This window comes from Papio anubis, chromosome 1 (assembly GCF_008728515.1).
Source record: "Papio anubis isolate 15944 chromosome 1, Panubis1.0, whole genome shotgun sequence".
Taxonomy (NCBI): Eukaryota; Metazoa; Chordata; class Mammalia; order Primates; family Cercopithecidae; genus Papio; species Papio anubis.
This window is the reverse complement of record NC_044976.1, coordinates 135,452,138-135,472,787: the sequence shown is the minus strand read 5'-3', so window position 1 is coordinate 135,472,787 and position 20,650 is coordinate 135,452,138. Positions and strand designations below refer to the sequence as shown.

Sequence of the window (20,650 nt, the reverse complement as noted above, 5' to 3'; positions counted from 1 at the left end):
AGCATGCCTGGAGCTGGAGTCAGCTGCTCACTGGCCTTCGCGGGGGCAGTTTCCCAGGTGCAGGACCTGGGAAGTCTGGCCACAGGGAACACAGTTCTCCTCTGCAAGTGGTTTGCTTCCCACTAGGCCTTTCATTGTGACAGGGCCAGGTTCTGCTCCCAGGCCTCCAGCACGGTCTGGCTTTTTTTTTGAGACTGAGTCTTGCTCTGTCGCCCAGGTTGGAGTGCAGTGGTGGGATCTCGGCTCACTGAAAGCTCCGCCTCCTGGGTTCATGCCATTCTCCTGCCTCGGCCTCCTGAGTAGCTGGGACTACAGGCACATGCCACCTACGCCTGGCTAATTTTTGTACTGTTAGTAGCAATGGGGTTTCACCACGTTGGCCAGGCTGGTCTCGAACTTCTGACCTCGTGACCCGCCCACCTTGGCTTCCCGAAGTGCTGGGATTACAGGCATAAGCCACTGCACCCAGTCCTGGCTTTACAGAGTGGACGGTGACAGCGACTGGGAAGAAGGGGAAGACACAGCCTGTAGTGTGGGTCCCTGAGCCTTTCATAAATCATCCTGTGTAATCCCACAATCTGCCTCTGGGTGGGAACCAGCACTTTCATTCACAGATGGAGACAGCGGGGCTGGAAATCCTTGCCTGGGGGGTTGGGAGTCACAGAGGCAGCAAATGAATGATTTGACACCATGGTTCCTCCCACCACACTCCACTGCCCGGCAGGAAGAGCTACTTAAAAATATACCAACTGTGATCTGACTACAGCAAGGGAAGTCCCAAACATCTGCTTTTACAGAATATAAAGCTAAACGTCACACAGATGCAGTAAGAGTATTAAAACAGCATTAAAAGTAAATGTGCTGAATTTTTAGGATGCAGTTGTGGGGACAGGGAAAATACTCTGGAAAAGCAATGATAAGGTGCCTCACTCCCTCTCTCCGCTGTGAGTGGCCTCTTTCTGGATGTGATGTATTAAAATGCACAGCTAAGACTATGGCAGCACAAGGACTCCTCAACATCAGCTTTCCCCTGGGTCTGGAATGCTCCCCGCCCTGTTCAGAGCATTCCCTCAGGTCCCCTTCCACAGCTCCCCTTGCTCACTAAGAACTATGCATTTGGTGATTGTTTCATAAGGGGCAAGATGCCTATCTTGTTACTCTCTAGCAACATCTGTCACAGAGGGCACGCAGTGTTTGCTTAGGGCTTCAGGTCAGATGGAAAAAAAAAAAAAGGAAGGATGGGGTAATTCCTGCGGCAGAAGAGACAGCAAATGGCATTTCTAAGAGCAGACTCATGTTCCAGCTCTCAAACATTCCACCAGATCTCAACTAGGCTGCTGATACAGATCCTAAGCATCTGGCTATCATGGAACATTTGCAGTGGCCTCGTCCTGGCTCTGCCTGCTTGTCTACCCCTTGTCTACCCTTCCTGTACAATGTTCTGGTTACCCTTGTATAAAAGGGCACAGGTAATGGCTATGGCACTTCTTCCTGGCTGTGCCAGGGGCCCCAGACCTGCTGCCCTTTGGTCTGGGTGCTGTCTCCCCCAACCACCGGCATAGTGCTGGATAACCTAGAGGTGCTGCCCAATGGTGCAATCACAGCACAAGCTTAGAGGACAAAGGGCCTCGGCAGAAGAACCCTTGACCAAAGCAATGCTTTGCCCTAAAACTTAGGACTGAGAATGATGTGGCAGAAAGACATCAGACCAAGGTCACGAGACTATCGACTCCATTTGTTAGCTGCACAGCTCAGGCAAGGCACAGAATCTTTCTGAGCACCTAACATACCAGGGTCCTCACCCAACCAGCAGCTGGTGAACTGGGTTCCCTTCTGTGCAGAACAGGCCATGCTACCTGTCCACCTACGCCACAGAGAGAATGAACTGACCTCGCTGCATGCCTCCGGGTGCTCAAACCCTCCCAGGACAGAGCAACTCAAAGGTCTATCGCCACCCTCCTCCCACCAAAAAGCTGGAGGGCCCAGCTCATCCCTCCCAAGATGCCCCAGGCATGAGGGCTAAAGTATCAGGTATCAGATACTCGGAAAACAATACTCCCATATAAATGCAAAAGAGGTATTTAAATTCAAGCAAGTGAAAAGGCTTCTTTCCTTTTGGTCTTCACCAGCTCAGCCTACCAGACCAACTTTAAATTCTGAATTAAAACTCTGAATCCACCCTCAATCACAATTACAGAAAAATCAGTTACTTTTAATAATAAAGAGTTTCTTTCACTATCAAGTATGCCAAAGGAAAGCCCAGAATGTTGTTATTACTATTTATTTTTTTTCAGACAGGGTCTGGGTCTGTCGCCCAGGCTGGAGTGCAGTGGCATTATCTCGGTTCGCTGCAACCTCCACCTCCCAGGCTCAAGCAATCTTCCAGCTTCAGCCTCCAGAGTAGCTGGGACTTAAAGGCATGAACCACCACGCCCCGCTAATCATTGCATTTTTTTGTAGAGACGAGGTTTCAGCATGTTGGCCAGGCTGGTCTTGAACCGCTGAGCTTAAGTGATCTGCCCACCCAAGCATCCCAAAGTGCTGAGATTACAAGCGTGTGCCACCGAGCCTGGCCCCAGAATGTTAAACTTGATCAGGTTCAGCTTCCTCCATCCTGCCTCCCCCACAGCTAAGCCTCCTCTAACTTCCTCCACAGCGGTGTTGTTCTAGCCTCAACACACCGTCTGAACTTGGGTTTTCTGTCTTTCCACTAGAACACAGTACTCTGCCCACCTGTTACGGCCCGTGGATGTCCCTTTCTCGGAATAACATTTAAAAATGCATAATAAAAAGGCTCGCAAATGGTCAGTCGTGGTGGCTCACGCCTGTAATCCTAGCACTTTACAGGGCTAAGGTGGGTGGATCACTTGAGCTGAGGAGTTTGAGACCAGCCTGGGCAACATAGTGAGACCCCATCTCAAAAAACAAAACAAACAAAAAAGTTCAAAAAGGAAACATATTCAAATAATTATCAAAACATTTGAAAGGTAATTTGCATACAGTAACCCGTGAGCTTCAAAGTTTTAAATAACAAGATCTAGTACTGCCTCTAACAACTGTGATTTTTGTAGCAATGAGAGTAAAAAATTTGAGAAACTCCCAACTGTAAAGTGAAAATATCTGTAATTACCACTGGTGAAAAAAATCATAGGGACGGCTAATGTGCCTTTGCTTTGCTGCTTACATTTATGATTAGAGGAAATAATGAATTTTATCTATAGGTTAGTGGAGATGGAGATATCAATTTTTTCTTATCTAAACCCATGGACCTCTTGCGTTCTATCTACCATCCTACGGACCCTGGGGTTAAGAGCTCCTGCACCAGGAGTGAGAACTTCGTAAGAACAGGCTGCCTTATATATTTAAGGTAAGTTCTAGGTTCCTTAGTGGGAAACACGGCTCTTCAAATTGTAGGCCCTGTCTACTTCCCTATCCTCATCTTTCTGCTCCATTTCTGTGAATTAACGCCTCCTAATCAACCTTCCACCCTAAGGTGGGTCATCTTGGACTCCTAGGCACACAATGCCTGGAGCACAGTTCCATCAGGTGGCATCCATCCCCTCTGTACGGCAATGTTTGTTTACCAGTCAATCCCCGTTTAACCAAACTGGAAATTCCTAAAGGTGGATTCTGTGTCCTTAAAACCTAACAGAGTGCTTAGAACTTAACAAATATCTACCAAATAAGCACTGTGTGCCACGTACTGACTTAGGTATGCCCCGAGGACACCGAGATGACAGACATATTGTGAAATAAGATAACGGAAGTACACCTGGCACTTGGGTATCCACTCGGTAAATGTCGCCCTCCCTTGTATTCTTTAAGTCCTGAAAATCCACTGAGGGCTATCTGGTCATTCCTAAAACACATTACAGCTCATGGTAGGGAGGAAAATCAAGCTACCTTGACTATGAGCACTAAGCTTGGGTAATGTGTTGGAAGCGAGGAGGAACAGGGCAGGTGAGAACCAGAATTACTCATACAAAGGCAGACATCAGCAAACTGGAAGCTGGAGGCAGGAGCCCCTGGGAAATGACAGGGGCCTTCAAGCCCACCACCTCACAGAAGCCTCAGGAAATCTCAAAAGGGGATCGATCCTCAATCTATCAAAAAGCCCACATGAGAAACCCCCCTGGAGCCACTCTTACTCAAACCAGACAGCTGCAAGTGCACCGAGAAGGCGTCTGTGAACCTGGAAAATTTGGGGAAAATGTTATTTTAAAGCACAGATTAGGCTCAAAGTGAATGCACTGTACAGAAATGACACCTCTCTGCATAGTTTTGCCTAATTAAAATGAAAAATGAGGGTGAGCGTTAAAATGACGTGTTGAAATGACGGCCAAAAATAGGTTAAAAAAAAAAAAATCCCCACATGCCAGTCGCCACCATCCACGTAGGACAAAAATCTTCCAGAACAAGATAGGTCAAAATCAGATTAGCTTAAAGAGACCATGTACAATTCCCCCCCACCCCCAATCCCTGAGGCGAACGGCAATAATAAAACACCACCACCAAGAAAGGAGGAGAGAAGCGGCTTCTCGTTTACACAAAGCGAAAAGGCAGCACCAGCTGCAGACTGTATTTCCCGGGCTTTTCCTGCAACATCAGCAAAACCTTCCGGAAGGGTCGGCCGGGCCGCTCGGCGGAAGAGGGGCGGCCACGGCCCCACAGGCCCCAAGTGCCGCTCCGAGGGCCCAGGTCCGCTCGCTCCCCGGGCCCGCACTCCCCGAGCCTTCCCGGACACAGTTAACCCGGGGCGCCGCGTACCCGCCCCGCCGCCCGCACAGCGGCCCGCACCTGCACCATGATGGCCATCCGGAGCGAGTCCTTGGGGATGCTCTCGCTGCATTTCTTGCAAGAGGCGCGCCCGCTCTTGGCGTACTCGACTCGGTAGAGCTTATCTGAAGACTCCGCCATCTCCCCTAGCTGCAGCCAAAGCTCCGGGAGCCCGACGCCACGACCTGGAAACACGCCGCCGCCTCGCCGCCTAGCCGCCCCGCGTGCGCTCACCCAGCCGCAGGCGCCTGAGCGTCCAGAGCCGCCACCGAGCACACCGCACCGGCCACCGCGGTTCCCCGATAGATTGCTGATGCCTGGCAGCGGGAACGCCCACGGAGCCCACGTCCACGGGGCGGGGCCTGCGGCGCTCGCGCCCCCTGCCGGCCGGGGGGCGGAGTTTCCCGGGCTCCTGCGGGTGGAGCTCTACAGCCCGCTACCCTGGGGGCCGAGGCGGGGCTTGGACTGAGCTAGTAGCTCTTTGGAGGACCCGGCGCCACCCCTTTGATCGTTCTGTCCCAGGAAGTCTTACCTGTTTTCATAACTAATTATACCCCCAACCCCTCCACCTTTTATTTTTGAGACTGAGTCTCACTGCGCTGGAGTGCAGCGGCGCGATCATGGCTCACTGCAGTCTGGAACTCCTGAGCCCAGCGATCCTCCCACCTCAGCCTCCCAAGTAGCTGGGACTACAGGCGTGCACCACCACAACTGGCTAATTAAAAAAAAAAAATTGTTTTTTTAGGGATAGAGTCTCGCCAAGTTGGCTAGACTGGTCTCAAACTCCTGGCAATAAGTGATCTTCGAGCCTCAGCCTCCTAAAGTGCTGGGGTCACAGGAGTGAACTACCAAGCCAGCCCCAAACTCTTTTTATAAGTGTGTCCTCTCTCCCCTGAGGGCAGCTGGGTCCGGGAATAGCAGGCCCCCCTAGGGAATATAGTTGATCGGCCCTAGGTGGACCCTGCAGTGTTAGGTCAACCCCCCTGGCTTGGACGGGCATTCCAACCTGCCATCCATACACCGTCGGGACAAAATACCAACTGAAACCTAGCATTTCCTTTATTATGAATTTGACTACAAATCCCAGGAGTATTAGAAGTACCTGTGACTTTGTGGGCAATAGTCATCACAGATGTTTTCATGTTACTTTACAGTTATTTTGGTGATAACTCAAAATATTATTAAGCTCATCACTACTCAAAATTGTGGTAATGACTAGACCTGTTGCTACCAGATATTTTCTCTCTCTCTCTCTCTCTCTCTCTGTGTGTGTGTGTGTGTGTGTATAAAGAAAGAGATGGGGCATCTCTCCATGTTGCCCAGGCTGGTCTTGAACCCCTGGCCTCAAGCAATCCTCCCACCTTGGCCTCCCAAAGTGCTGGGATTACAGGGATGAGCCACTGCAGCTGGCCTAGATCATGTTGTTTAATATGGAACTATACTTTAAAATACAGTTTATTAAAATTGGTTTCTTTTCTAATCCTATGCTTTTTTTTTTTTTTCATTTCAAAGATTGTAACATGAGTGTGCTGCATTTGAAAATGTTCAATTCTGGTGTAGAGGATAAGAAAAATAAGCAGATGAATAAAACTCATAAAAAGTGTTAACCATAGAGAAGAAGCTAGTAGCTTAAGAGATAAGGATGTTGAGTAAGCAAGAAGGTTGTGAGACAATGGCTGAATCCTAAAAGTTAGTAATCAGTAAGATACATTGAAGGTAGGCTGGGCACAGTGGCTCATACCTATAATCCTAGCACTTTGGGAGGCTGAGGTGGGTGGATCCCTTGAGCCCAGGAGTTCAAGACCATCCTGGGCAACATTACAAAACCTCATCTCTACAAAAATTAGCTGGGGGTGGTGGCAGGTGCCTATAGTCCCAGCTACTCGGGAGGCTGAGGTGGGAGGATCACCTGAGCCCTGAAGGTTGAGGCTGTGGTGAGCCATGATAGTGCCACTGCACTCCAGCCTTGGTGACAGTGTGACCCTGTCTCAAAAAAAAAAAAAGATATTTTGAAGGTAAACAGAATAAGTGGAAAATATGATGGAACGAATAAGAGTTTTACTTAGAGAATGACCAAGTCAAAAGGCATGATCATGCCATCTCTGGGTTGATAACTATATCATCCCTAAATGGCCACTCATTGTTGATAAGATTTTGGTCCCATCCTGGCACCCATATGCTCTGCCCCAAAAATGCAGCTAAAATTCAGGTCTGTTCAGCAGGCTGATTGGTGAGCTGCAGCTGTGGCTGAGTGTGCTTGCACCCGTGTCTAACAGCGCAGTGTGAGTTGCTCCAGTACCCTTTGTTGAGCCACCTTGAGCATCCTCAACTCTGTCAGTGGGACTGATGTCCAACTTTGTCAGTGCTGCTGATGCGGCAGAGAGTGGGAAAACATATCAATATTAGCCAGGCGCAGTGGCTCACACCTGTCATCCCAGCGCTTTGGGAGGCTGAGGCGGGTGGATCACCTAAGGTCAGGAGTTCAAGACCAGCCTGGTCAACATGGTGAAACCCCATCTCTACTAAGAATACAAGTATTAGCTGGGCGTCGTGGTGCACTCCTGTAATCCCAGCTACTTGGGAGGCTGAGGCACGAGAATCACTTGAACTCGGGAGGCAAAGGTTGCAGTGAGCCGAGATCATGCCATTGCACTCCAGCCTGGGCAGCATAGTGAGACTGTCTCAAAAACAGAAGAGAAGAGAAGAGGAGAGCGAGGAGAGGAGAGGAGAGGAGAGAATTGCCTAATTCTAGGTTCTGGTGGTGTGGTCCATCTGCCTTGCCTATACCCTATCCTGTGTATGTTATCCACCCCATCGAGTTCTTGCTGTAAGCGGTTTTAAACTGATTCCATAAACCCTGCAATTCAAGCATTATAATTTGGTCTGTGAGGCTTTCTGTTTTGTAACTTCTGGGATAGTTTGCCTGATAATGTATCTAGAAGCTATTATTGCCTTAAGATAGGTTCCTCCACAATATTTATTCTGGAAAGGGCTTCATGGACCACCAAAAAGGTCCTAGGTACACTCACAAAAGGTTAAGAATTCCTGCCCTAGAACCTAAGGAAAGCCATCTATCACCTACTGCCTTCTCAACATTTCAGTTTGAATGGCTCATATGCATCTCCATTTATGTCCAAAACTGCCCTAGTGCTTCCCATCTCAAGAAATGGCCCACCATTCTCTGCATTACTTAGGCCAAATTCTTTGTAGTCAACTTGACTCTTCTCTTTTGCCCCATGTTCAATCCATCCCCAAATTCTAACTTCCTGACTTTAATCCTTTCTCATGGCCCGCTGCCATTCTTTTTGGTGGCTCTGTGTCCCTCACCAGAATGTAAGCTCCATGAGGGCAGGAGCTTGTGTCTGTTTTGCTGCAATATCCTCAGTGCCTGGAACAGTGCCAAGCACTCATCAATATTTATTGAATGAATGACTGAATCCCACAGTTGGCCCTCCTTCACACAGCCCAACAGTTTAATTAATAATGTTACTTTGCATTTGTATATAACTAACTTATACTGTGTACCAACAAGAACCTTAAATTTGAAATTCCCATGCTAATTTATAACCCCTATAGTATACCAGGCAAAGTTGCTGGCTGTTGAAAATACCACCATGACAGGGTTATCTAAAGAATTACTTGATAATTCTTGTTAATAATATAAAAACGAAAAAAGAACACCATCATGCAGTTTTCAAATAAATCTTATATGGCTTTACATTTCCATTTTTTTCTTTAAAAGGAGTGAGCCGTGTCCAGGTAGGTTAAATGATTTATAGACAAGAGAAAAAAAAAAGCTGCGGTAGAACCACCTTATTTGTCATTATCATCGACTTCATTTTTTATTTTCCTTACCTTCTTTGTCTTTCTCCGCTTTTTTTTTTTCTTCTTGCTTTCTTCGGCCTTGACAACATCATTTTTGCCGCATCAGCTTTCCTTTCGCTGGATATGCAGCATTTTGCTCTTGGTACTTTTCCTTCAGTCAGGAAGCCTTCTTTTCGGGCTCCTTGCCATCTGCAGCGTGGTCACTCATGTCCCTCCCAGGTTCTTGGCATCACTGCCAGTGGACAGACCAGGATCTCCTTTGATTTGAGGGCAGTACTCAGAACACAAAGTGAAAGGCCAAAGGAGGCCTTTCGGGTGCATTAGAATCTCTGAATTTCTGTTTTACTTCTCTTTTAGGAGGGATATAAGTTTTCATTTCTTTTTCATAAAGGGCCTTGAATACTCTTGGCCATACCTCCAATTTCCTTCTCTTTAGCAAGTAAGGTTTTCCATCTTTCTGAACATGTTAGTGAACATTCTGAGAAGATGAATGACGCGTCTGGTTGCTTCTCCTGTATCCTGGCAAGTGTGCGCAGAATGCCTGTGATGACATTTTGCCCCTGGGATCATTGGGCTCTTCTTTGCCCATGTTTAGTTATTTTTGCTCACAGAATCACTCAGTGTTCATTCAGCCCTCACTTACCTTGGCAGTGTCTCTAGGTAGGTATTCTTTCCCCCTTTCTTTTCACAGATATTGAGGTAGGTATTTTTTAACCTGGTTTTCAGATAACAACATGAACCTGGAAAGATTTAGTGTGGCCAGGTGCAGTGGCTCACACCTGTAATCCCTGCACTTTGGGAGGCTGAGACAGGAGGATAGCTTCAAGCCAGCAGTTGTAGACCTGTCTGGGGTCTGGGTTTGAGATGACCATATAGTGAGACTGAGACCCTATCTCCTTTTTTTTTTTTTTTTTTTTTTGAGACAGAGTCTCGCTCTGTCCCCCTGGCTGGAGTGCAATGGTGCGATCTCGGCTCACTGCAAGCTCCGCCTCCCGGGTTCACGCCATGACCTTATCTCCTTTTTTTTGAGACGGGGTCTCACTTTGTCACCTACACTGGAGTGCCATGGCTTGATCATGACTCACTGCAGCCTCTGCCTCCCTGGGCTCAGATGATCCTCTAGAGTAGCTGAGAGACTACAAGTGCCCACCACCACCCCAGGCTGATTTTTTATATTTTTTGTAGAGACAGGGTTTCACCATGTTGCCCAGGCTGGTCTTGAACTCCTGGGCTCAAGTGATCTGCCCGCCTCAGCCTCCCGAAGTGCTGGGACTACAGGCATGAGCCACCATGACTGGCCAAAGATTCCATCTCTATTTAAGAATAATAAATTTTTAAAAGAAAGTTCTGGTGAATTGCTTATACTTTGGTCATTAGACCTCGTCTGCTGCCTTGGCACCTGACCATTCCCCTTACTGTCATGGCCCTTACCATCTCATCGGTCATCTAACCATCATCCTTCTTTCCCTCTTCCAACCCATCCATTGCTAAAGTTCTATTTCTGTTCTGTCTTTTTTTTTTTTTTTTCTGGACGGAGTCTCACTCTGTCACCCAGGCTGGAATGCTGTGGTACAATCTTGGCTTAGTGCAACCTCTGTTGCCTGGGTTCAAGTGATTCTCTTGCCTCAGCCTTCCGAGTAGCTGGGATTACAGGCATGCACCACCACACCCAGTTAATTTTTGTATTTTTAGTAGAGACGGGTTTTCACCATGTTGTTCAGGCTGGTCTTGAACTCCTGTCCTCGGGTGATCCACCTGCCTCAGCCTCCCAAAATTGTAGGATTACAGGCATGGGCCACCACACCTAAAGTTCTATTTCTTAAAAATAAATTTGATCATGACTTCTACTCTATTTAAAACCCTCTATTGAACTCCTGTAATAAACTTAAAGGTTATATATGATAGAAACTTAGCTGAAAGAAGATAAACCAAAAGGGAAATGCATTGGAAGGATACCAGGGTATCTCTCATAGAATGGAAAGAAGAGACAAAAAATTTATGGGAATAGCTAAACTAAAATGCAGATGGACTATAGAGACAACGGGGCCCAGGACTCAGATACCTCTAGGACTCTCTGTTCTGCTTGTCTCTGCTTCTTTCTGGAGCTTCTTTCTCTCTCATAGGAGACTAGCTTCTGTCAAACAGGACAGAGATCGAGGCCACCAATGTTTCCTGACTACTAGATGGGGTCTTTTTCCCTCCCTCAGTTTTACTTAAGACATTCCAGGTTAGAATTCTGATGAAATCAATATGGATGAGATGCTCATGCCTGGTCCAATCAACAGCGGCCAAGTGGTACAGCCATATGAGAACATGGGGCTTCATGAAAGACAACCATGTAGATGGGGATGTGGGTGCTGGAAGAAAGAAGGGGCTAGACAGACAATAGCCACTCTGCTTTGCATAATCAGAGACAGACAGCTGGTGGACTGAAGGCCAAATTCGTCCCATAGCATTGTCTAGAACAGGTTTTAATTTTTTTTGAATTATTTGTCAGTGTTCTAAAATCAGAATTTTTCTCATAAAAGTCTAGATTTCTGTTTTTACTTGAAAAATCTTCAAATGTGGGAACAATGGGCTTCTGCATTCTCACCAACAATTGGTTGGAGCTAAATGGGATGCTTATTTAAAGGGGGGTAATCAGTGGTTACTGTCCTCCAACTTCTTGCTACTTCCCTGCTGTAGTTATCTATTGTTGCATAATAAACCTCTCAAAATGAAGTCATGTTTCTGTGGGTTGACCAGGCTCAGTGAAGTGGATCTTACTCAGGGTCTCAGGTGGCTGCAGTCACGGGTGGTTGGGACTGGAGTAATCTCAAAGGCCTCCTTTGGTGGTTGAAACTGGCAAGGACCTCAGCTGAGGCTGTCACTGAAACACCTGCCTGTGGCCTCTCCATGTGGTCTGTGCTGTCTCAGAGCATGGCAGCTATCTTCTCCTTCCTCTCCACTCAGTGATGCAGGGCAGGCGAGGCCAAAATTGGGGCTTAGCTTGGGAGGGTTTTTGGCTTTGCCCAGGAAAGAAATCAATGGCAAGCTGATGCTGTGAGACAGCAACTTTTATTGAAGCAGCAGTGTACAGCAACAGCAGAGGGACTGCTCCTTGTGTGAGGGAGGGCTACTGATTAGCTAGTGTGCCCATAGTAGCAATTCAGAGGCAGTTCTGCAGTCATATTTATATCCACTTTTAATTACATGCAAATTAAGGAGCAGATTATGCAGAAATTTCTAGGAAAATGGTGGTAACTTCTGGGTGGTCAGGTCATTGCTATGGAAAGGGGCAGTAATTTCCCGGTATTGCCATGGTGATGGTAAATGGACATGGCACCCTGGTGGATGTGTCCTATGGAAAGACGCTTCCACCCACTCCCTGTTTTAGCTAGTTCTCAACTTGGTCTAGTGTCCGAGCCCCGCCTCTGGAGTAGAGTCCTTCCTCTTACCTCACTAGGACAGAATCAGTCTCCGTGCTCTGTGCCTTCACTTTTCAAGTTACTTTGCTGGGAGCCCAGGAGTTTGAGACCAGCCTGGGCAACTTTTCTGGGAGCTGTTTTCATTTTCAGTTAAGAAAATGGAGACAGGAAGAGATACACTGATATGCACAAAGCCGTCCAGCAGTGAAGTCAGGGTGACAGCTGAGCCTCTGCCTTTCCCTGTTTGCAGAGCCTCCCTCTAAGTCGATCTCTTGCCCTGCTCCTCATTCTCTGGGCTGAAAGCCTGGCTGCCTCCTTGGCAACTTCCTTGCACTGCAGTCAGCTGCATCCAGAGCTGGCCCCTCTTCCTTGGCAGAAGCTATGTTTACTCAATTTTTTTTTTTTTTTTTTTTGAGATGGAGTTTTGCTCTTGTTGCCCAGGCTGGAGTGTAATGGTATGATCTCAGCTCAACCCAACCTCTGCCTCCTGGGTTCAAGTGAGTCTCCTGCCTCAGCCTCCTGAATAGCTGAGATTACAGGCATGCGCCACCATGCCTGGCTAATTTTTGTATTTTTAGTGGAGACGGGGTTTCTCCATGTTGGTCAGGCTGGTCTTGAACTCCCGACCTTAGGTAGTCTGCCTGCCTCAGCCTCCCAAAGTGCTGGGATTACAGGTATGAGCCACCGCGCCTGGCCTGTTTACTCATTTTTTTTTTCTCTTGATGCCTGACATTTCCTTGACCCTCAAAAAATGTGTATTTAATTAAATCCCTGTTTTTCAAGCATCCTCAATTTTCTCTGAATTTTGTAGTTGTCTATGGCTCCCAGTGTCTATTGCCCCAAAAGAAACCTCAGTTCCTGGTATGGTGGGTGGAAGAGGGGCTGAGCAGGAGCAAGGAAATATGACCTCACAGGCTCGCTGTCTCTTGGGACCCCCCTGCCCAGAGGGCCCTCATGGAACTCCTGAGCTCAAATACTGCTGTCCTGGGATGCGCATGTGTGAGAGAGACAGAGACAGAGACAGAGAGACTGAATTTTCTTGTGGGTTCCCTTGGATAAAAGTAAACAAACAAACAAAATTTAAAGAACACAGGCATAAGTGAAAACCTTCCTTCCCCTCAATCCCTTCCCATCCCCATACCCTGGAGGTCATCACTTTTCCCTGTTTATAGTTTGGCTTCTCTTCTGCTGGATTCCTTCTCTCTCTCTACACACACACATGCACATGTACAAAATTTGAGATCACACTGTGTACATATTGTACCTTGAGTTTTTTTCTTTAGCATCTCAGAGATATCTATCTATTCCTGTCAGCATACAGGATACTTTATTCCTTTTAACAACTACACGCCAATTCATGATATAGATGAACCATACTTGTATTGGTTTGATGATTTGTTTGGAGGTATGATAACATTACTTCTATTTGTTTCATCTAGACTGAGTTTTCATATTTCACAAGTGATATACAAATACATCCTTTTTGTGCATTTCCATCTGTGTTGTCTGATACAGTAGCCACTAGCCACATGTGACTATTGAGCACTGGAAATGTGTCTAGTTTGAATGGAGATGTGCTGTAAGTCAAATGCACATTGGATTTTGAAAACTTAGTATGAAAAGAAGAAATAAAAATCTCGTTAGTAATTTGTTTATATTGATTGCATGTTGAAATGATAATATTTTGGAAATACTGGATTAAAATATATTATTAAACTTATTTTTACCTCTTTCTTTCTTTCCTTCCTTCCTTCCTTCCTTCTTTTGAGACAGAGTCTCACTGTGTTGCCCAGGCTGAAGTGCAGTGGCACGATCTTGGCTCACTGCAACCTGTGGCTCCTGGGTTTAAGTGATTCTCTTGCCTCAGCCTCCTGAGTAGCTGGGTCTACAGGCGCGTGCCACCACACCCGGCTAATTATTATATTTTTAGTAGAGACTGGGTTTCACCGTATTGGCCAGGCTGGTCTCGAACTCCTGATCTCAAGTGATCTGCCTGCCTAGGCCTCCCAAAGTGCTGGGATTACAAGCATGAGCCACTGCACCCAGCCAATTTTACCTATTTCTTTTTACTTTTTAAATGTGGCTAATAGAAAATTATAAATTACATGTGTGTTTTGTATTATATTTCTTTGGGATGAGCTGATTTAGATAATACAAAAGTATACAGAATAAAAGATGAAAGTTCTACTTCATTATCCACCTATGCCTCCATTTCTGAGTTGTCACTTATTTTTATTTATTTTTTTCTAATATGTGTATTTAAGGCTATATTCTCTATCCTGACTTCTGCTTTGGTTGCATTCTTCAGATTTTATATGCATATGGTGCTTTTGTTTGTTTTTGACAACGATTATTGTTTTCCATCAGTACTTTAATTACAAATAAAGTTACTTGTACTTAAGTAATGCATGACTAACTTTTGGTTATTAAAATAAAGACAGTGAACTCTTCCTGTTTCTCCATAACCACAATCATTTTCCAGTACTCATTATTTTGGATATTGGCATTGTTACCTACCCACTTGAGGACAGAAATAAAAATACTAACATCTGAATAATAGGAATACTAGAAAGAGAAAAATATTAATGGAGAGAAGGAAATACTTCAATAAATAATTGAGATACATTTCTCAAAAAATATTTTTTTTAAAAAGAGAAAGACCTTCAGTTGAAAGGACCATAAAAATTCAGACAGAAAAGAAGAGGAAAAACCCACCCACAGACTCATTATACAGTATTACAAGAATTTCAAAGATAAAGAGAAAATTGCCGGACGAGGTGTGTCATGCCTGTAATCCAGCACTTTGGGAGGCTGAGGTGGGCGGATCTTGAGGTCAGGAGATGAAGACCATCCTGGCCAACATGGTGAAACCCTGTTTCTGCTAAAAATACAAAAATTAGCCAGGGGTTATGGCATGTGCCTGTAGTCCCAGCTACTCAGGAGGCTGAGGCAGGAGAATTGCTTGAACCCAGGGGGTGGAGGCTGCAGTGAGCCAAGATCGCGCCACTGTGTTCCAGCCTGGTGACAGAGCAAAAAAAAAAAAAAAAAAAAAAAAGAATATTATAAAAACTTACAGAGAGAAAGTACAGATTGTAATGAGGAACAAGAACCAATTTGACATCAAATTTTTCAACAGTGAAATTGTGTTGTATTGATGAGAAGGAATTCAGAGATATATTCCAAAATATACCTTTTAACAGGAGAAGAAAAAGATATCAACTGGCTGGGTGCCATGGCTCACGCCTGTAATCCTGGCACTTTGGGAGGCCGAGGCAGGTGAATCACTTGAGGTCAGGAGTTTGAGACCAGCCTGGTAACATGGTAAAAACCCATCTCTACTAGAAATACAAAAATTAGCTGGGCATGGTGGCAGGCATCTGTAGTCCTAGCTACTTGGAAGGCTGAGGCATGAGAATCCCTTGAACCTGGGAGGCAGAGGTTGCAGTGAGCTGAGATCACGTCACTGCATTCCAGTCTGGGTAATGGAGTGAGACTCTATTTCAAAAAAAAAAAAGGAAAGAAAAAGACATCAAGATTGACTAGCAAATTAACACATTGAGGAGAAACGGCACAGGTCAGTCAGATCTTAATGGGAGAAAGAAACAAAATATGAAGAAAGCAGGCAGGCCTTGGAATGGCTTAGGTATATTAGCCACAAAAAAGGAGGGGTTCAAGAACGCAGTGGGAGATAAATGAGGTTTAGTAGGGTGGAAATGACACATATTTACTCTCTTGGTTGCCTTGGTAATGTTATAATTAGACCAAACACTAATGAAGCAAGCACCAATTTTGGGGAGCCACAAATCATTCAGAGCGCTTCAACTTAGAGAAATGTCTGAGGAGGAGTTTGGAAGGGTTTGAACCACAAACGTGTGAGGACACATGAGAAAGAATGTGAACTGTGTTTAAAATGGAATATAAGTCTATTTAATCAAAAGAGTTTCCATAAAAGGAAACATTTATAAATTGTATTTCATCAAAATTAAATACTTGTGTTCTTCAAAAGACACTGTTAAGAAACTTAAGAGGCAAGCTACAGACTGGGAGAATGTATTTGCAACAGGTATATCTGATAAAGAACTTGAATCCAGCTTATATAAAAAACTTCTACAAATCAATAATAAACAATCTAATAAAAAATGGGCAAAACACTTGAATGGGCACCTCATGAAAGAAAATATACAAGTAACCCATAAGTACATGAAAAGAGCTTAACACCATAAATCAGCAGACAAATGCAAATTAAAACCATGTTGAAATACTATTTCATAACCACTAGAATGGCTAAAAAGACTGACAATACCAAGAGTTGGTGAGGTCGTGGAGGAATCAAAGCTCTCTTCTACATTGTGGGATTATGAAATGGTACAACTACTTTGAAGAACAGTTTGGCTGCTTTTTTTTTTTTTTTGAAACAGAGTTGTTCTCTGTTGCCCAGGCTGAAGTGTTGTAGTGCAATCTCTCCTCACTGCAACCTCTACCTCCTGGGCTCAAGCCTTCCTCCCACCTCAGCCTCCAGAGTAACTAGGACTAAAGGTGTGTGCCACCATGTCTAAGTTTTGTATTTTTTGTAGACATGGAGTTTTGCCATGTTGCCCGGGCTGTTCTCAATCTCCTGGGTTCGAGCGACCTGCCCTCTGCAGCCTCCCAGTGTTGGGTTTACAGAAGTAAACAACTACGCCGGGCTTGACAGCTTATAAAGTTATATGTATATCTATTCCATCATCCAGGAATTCCATTCCGAGGTACTCAAGAGAAATGAAAATATATTCCATGAAAAGACTGTAAAGAGTGGCTGGGTGAGGTGGCTCATGCCAGTAATCGCAGCACTTTGGGAAGCCAAGGAGGGTGGATCACTTGAGGCCAGGAGTTTGAGACCAGCCTGGCCTACATGGTGAAACCCTGTCTCTACTAAGAATACAAAAATTACCTGAGTGTGGTGGCAGGTGCCTGTAATCCCAGCTACTTGGGAAGCTAAGACAGGAAAATCACTTGAACCCAGGAGACAGAGGTTGCAGTGAACCAAGATCACGGCACTCCACTCCAACCTGGGTGACAGAGTGAGACTCTGTCTCAAAAAAAAAAAAAAAAAAAAACAAAAACAGAAACAAAAACAACAACAACAACAAAAAATACTGTAACGAATCATAGCAACTTCATTTATGGTAGCCAAACACTTGAAACAACCCAAATATTCATCAAAAGGATAATGGATAAGCACACTGCAGTGAGGTCTCACAATGGACTACACCTCAACAATAGAAAGGAATGAACTACTTATATGCTGCAACATGGACAGATATTGCAAACATTATATTGAGTAAAAGCAGCCAAATATAAAACATTAATACTGTACGACTCTAGTGATAGAATCCAGACAGTATTTGGGGGTGGAAGGAAAGACTTTCTATAGGAAAGCGCATGTGGTAACTTTTTGGGGCAATGGAAATGTTCTATATCTTGTTTTGGGTTGTGATAACTTGGGTTTTACAGTTTTTAAGAGTCACCAAACTGAACACTTAAGATCTGTGTATTTTATTGTAGTAAATTTTACTCTGATGTCTTTAAAAATGATGCTTCTTTTAAATAAAGAGCTAATTTAAAAAACTTAAGTGCCCAGAACTGAACAACAAAAAAACAAACATTTTGTTTCAAACTTGTGGGACCCCAGCAAATTAAAGTCTCATAAGTACTCTCCTGCAGTCTTAAATACTTACATTAGAAAAGAAGAAAGCCTCAAAATGAGTGAGCTAATGTCCATAGCTAAGAAGCAGGTGAAACAGGCTGGGCCGGGCGCTGTGGCTCAAGCCTGTAATCCAGCACTTTGGAGGCCGAGATGGACCACAGGTTGCAGGATCGAGACCATCCTGGCTACCACGGTGAAACCCCGCCTCTACTAAAAAATATACAGAAACTAGCTGGGCGAGGTGGCGGGTTTGCAGTCCCAGGCCAATGGAGGCTGAGTGGTGAGAAATGGGCGTGAACCCAGGAGGCGGAGCTTGTGAGCCGAAGGATCGCGCCACTGCACCCAGCCTGGGCGACAGAGCAAGACTCCGCCCCAAAAAAAAAAAAAAAAAAAAAAAAAAAAGAAAACAGGCTGTGCTTTTAGGTGGCTCACGTGCTGTAATCCTAACATTGAAAGGCTGAGGCAGGTGGATCACCTGAGGTCAGAGTTCAAGACCAGCCTGGAGGGAAGCATGGCAAAATCCCATCTCTACTAAAATAATAATAAATAAAAAAATTAGCCATGGTGCACGTGCCTGCACCCAGCTACTGGGGAGGCTGAGGCAAGAGAATCACTTGAACCTGGGAGGTGGAGGCTGCAGTGAGCTGAGATCACACCACCACACTCCAGCCTGGGCGACAGAGCAAGGCTCCATCTCAAAGATAAAATGAAGTTATAAGAAACAATAGCATTAACCTAAAGAAAGTATAAGAACAGAAATAATATAAATAAGAGCAGATATCACTGAAATTAAGAAATGAAGATAAAATATAAAAGATTAAAAGTTGCTTCTAAAAATGTAGTTTAATTTTAGTAAAATGCACATAACATATAATTCACCATCCCTTACATTTAAAACTTTGATCCATTTTGAGTTAATTTTTTTTCTTTTTCTTATTCCTTTTTGTTTATTTTTATTTTTTTAGAGAGACGTGGTCTCTCTATGTTTCCCAGGCTGGAGTGCAGTGGTTATCCACAGGTGTGATCACAGTTCTCTGTAGACTCAAACTCCTAGGCTCAAGCAATCCTCCCGCTTCAGCCTCCTGAGTATCTGGGACCACAGACACATGCCCTTGCATTCATTACTTTTTAGTTAATTTTTGTATTAAGAAAACATTTGGAGCCAGGTGTGGTGGCTCATGCCTATAATCCCAGCACTTTGGGAGGCTGAGGTAGGAGATTGTTTGAGGCCAAGAGTTTGAGACCAATCTGGGCAACATAGTGAGACTCCGTCTCTACAAAAAATAAAGATAATTTTTTTATAAAGAAATTTAGCCAGGTGTGGTAGCTCACACCTGTAGTCCCAGCTACTTGGGAGGCTGATGCAGGAGGATGACTTGAGCTCAGGAGTTTGAGGGTGCAGTAAGCTATGATGGAGCCACTGTACTTCAGCCTGGGCAACAGTACAAGTGCTTGTCTTTCTCCAAAGAAAGAAAGAAAGGAAGAGAGAGAGAGAGAGAGAGAAAGAAAGAGAAAGAAAGAAAGAAAAAGAAAGAAAGAAAGAAAAAGAAAGAAAGAAAGAAAAAGAAAGAAAGAAAGAAAGAAAGAAAGAAAGAAAGAAAGAAAGAAAGAAAGAAAGAAAGAAAGTAAGTTAGTTTTTAGGTTGGGTGGAGTGGCTCATGTCTAATCCCAACAGTTTGGGAGGAGGAAGCAGGAGGATCACTTGGGCCCAGGAATTCTAGATCAGCCTGGGCAACATAGCATGTCCCTGTCTCCACACACACACACACAAAGTAAATAAATGTACAGCAAACATTTGGTGTAAGGTAAGGGTCCAACTTCATTCTTTTGCATGTGGAGATCCACCATCTGTGGAAAAGACTGTCCTTTTCCCACTGAATGATCTTGGCACCCTTGTTGAAGTCATTTAACTGTATACGTCGAGGGTTTATTTTTGGGCTCTCTATTCTGTTTCATTGGTCTATATGTTTGTCTTTATTCCAATACCACATCATAGTAAGTTTTGAAATCAGAAAGTGTGAGACCTCCAACTTTATTTTTCTTTTACAAAGTTGATTTGTTTCGGTTTGGTTTTGTATTTTGTCAAGATTGATCAGGAGTAGAAAGAAGAGGCGGTGGCTTGCGCCTATAATCCCAGTACTTTGGGAGGCTGAGGAGGGCGGATCACAAGGTCAGGAGTTCGAGACCAGCCTGACCAACATGGTGAAACCCTGTCTCTACTAAAAATACAAAAAAATTAGCTGGACATGGTGGTGCACGCCTATAATCCTAGCTACTCAGGAAGCTGAGGCAGGAGAATGCCTTGATCCTGGGAGGCGGAGGTTGGAGTGAGCCGAGATTGCGCCACTGCACTCCAGCCTAGTCGACAGACTGAGACTCTGTCTCAAAAAGGAAAATAAAAAACAGAAAGAAGAGAGACACACAATTCTGACTGCTGGTGTATGTGTGTGTGTGTGTGTGTGGTGGTGGTGGGGGATGTCTAAAGCCCCACTCCAGGGATTTCCTATTAAAAAGGTGAGGCAGAAGTTGCACAGAGGAGCTGGGCTCCTATTTCACACCTAGAGACAAGGAAGATGGGAGTGCAGGTTAGCCTATGTCTGGGAAGAAGGCAGGGACAGATTTCCATGGACAGCTAGCAGTGTCTGCCACAGTTGTATCTTACATTATTCTTCTTCCTCAGGACTAAATGGCGCTTGCAATCCAAAAAATCAGATCTTCAGATGTGTGGACACTTTTTTTTTTCTATCATTGATTTGACCATTTGCTTTGCTCCAGTTTTAGAAATACTCTCCCAATTTCATAGCATTCTGTTTATCTCTAACTTTTTGCAAGTTAGTGAGAAACTGTCTCAGCTCAATTTCTCAGGTCACTGACGAAAGCTTCTACTGTGTCCATCTTTCATTAGATTAACAAATTTTAGCCATTACATGTTTTACTTTCCAGTATCTTGAGCTGA

At 44.8% G+C, this 20,650-nt stretch overlaps 1 protein-coding gene across 1 annotated transcript in view; it reads right to left on the bottom strand.

Moving 5' to 3' along the window:
* Positions 1–5,115, bottom strand: part of PARP1 (poly(ADP-ribose) polymerase 1) — a 47,374-nt gene extending 42,259 nt beyond the window's left edge. The window contains exon 1 of the mRNA XM_021926608.2: positions 4,798–5,115. Within this exon, the coding sequence (XP_021782300.2) occupies positions 4,798–4,917 (120 nt within the window). The 5' untranslated portion in view covers positions 4,918–5,115. The remainder of the gene's footprint in view (positions 1–4,797) is intronic.
* Positions 5,116–20,650: the final 15,535 nt, after the last annotated feature.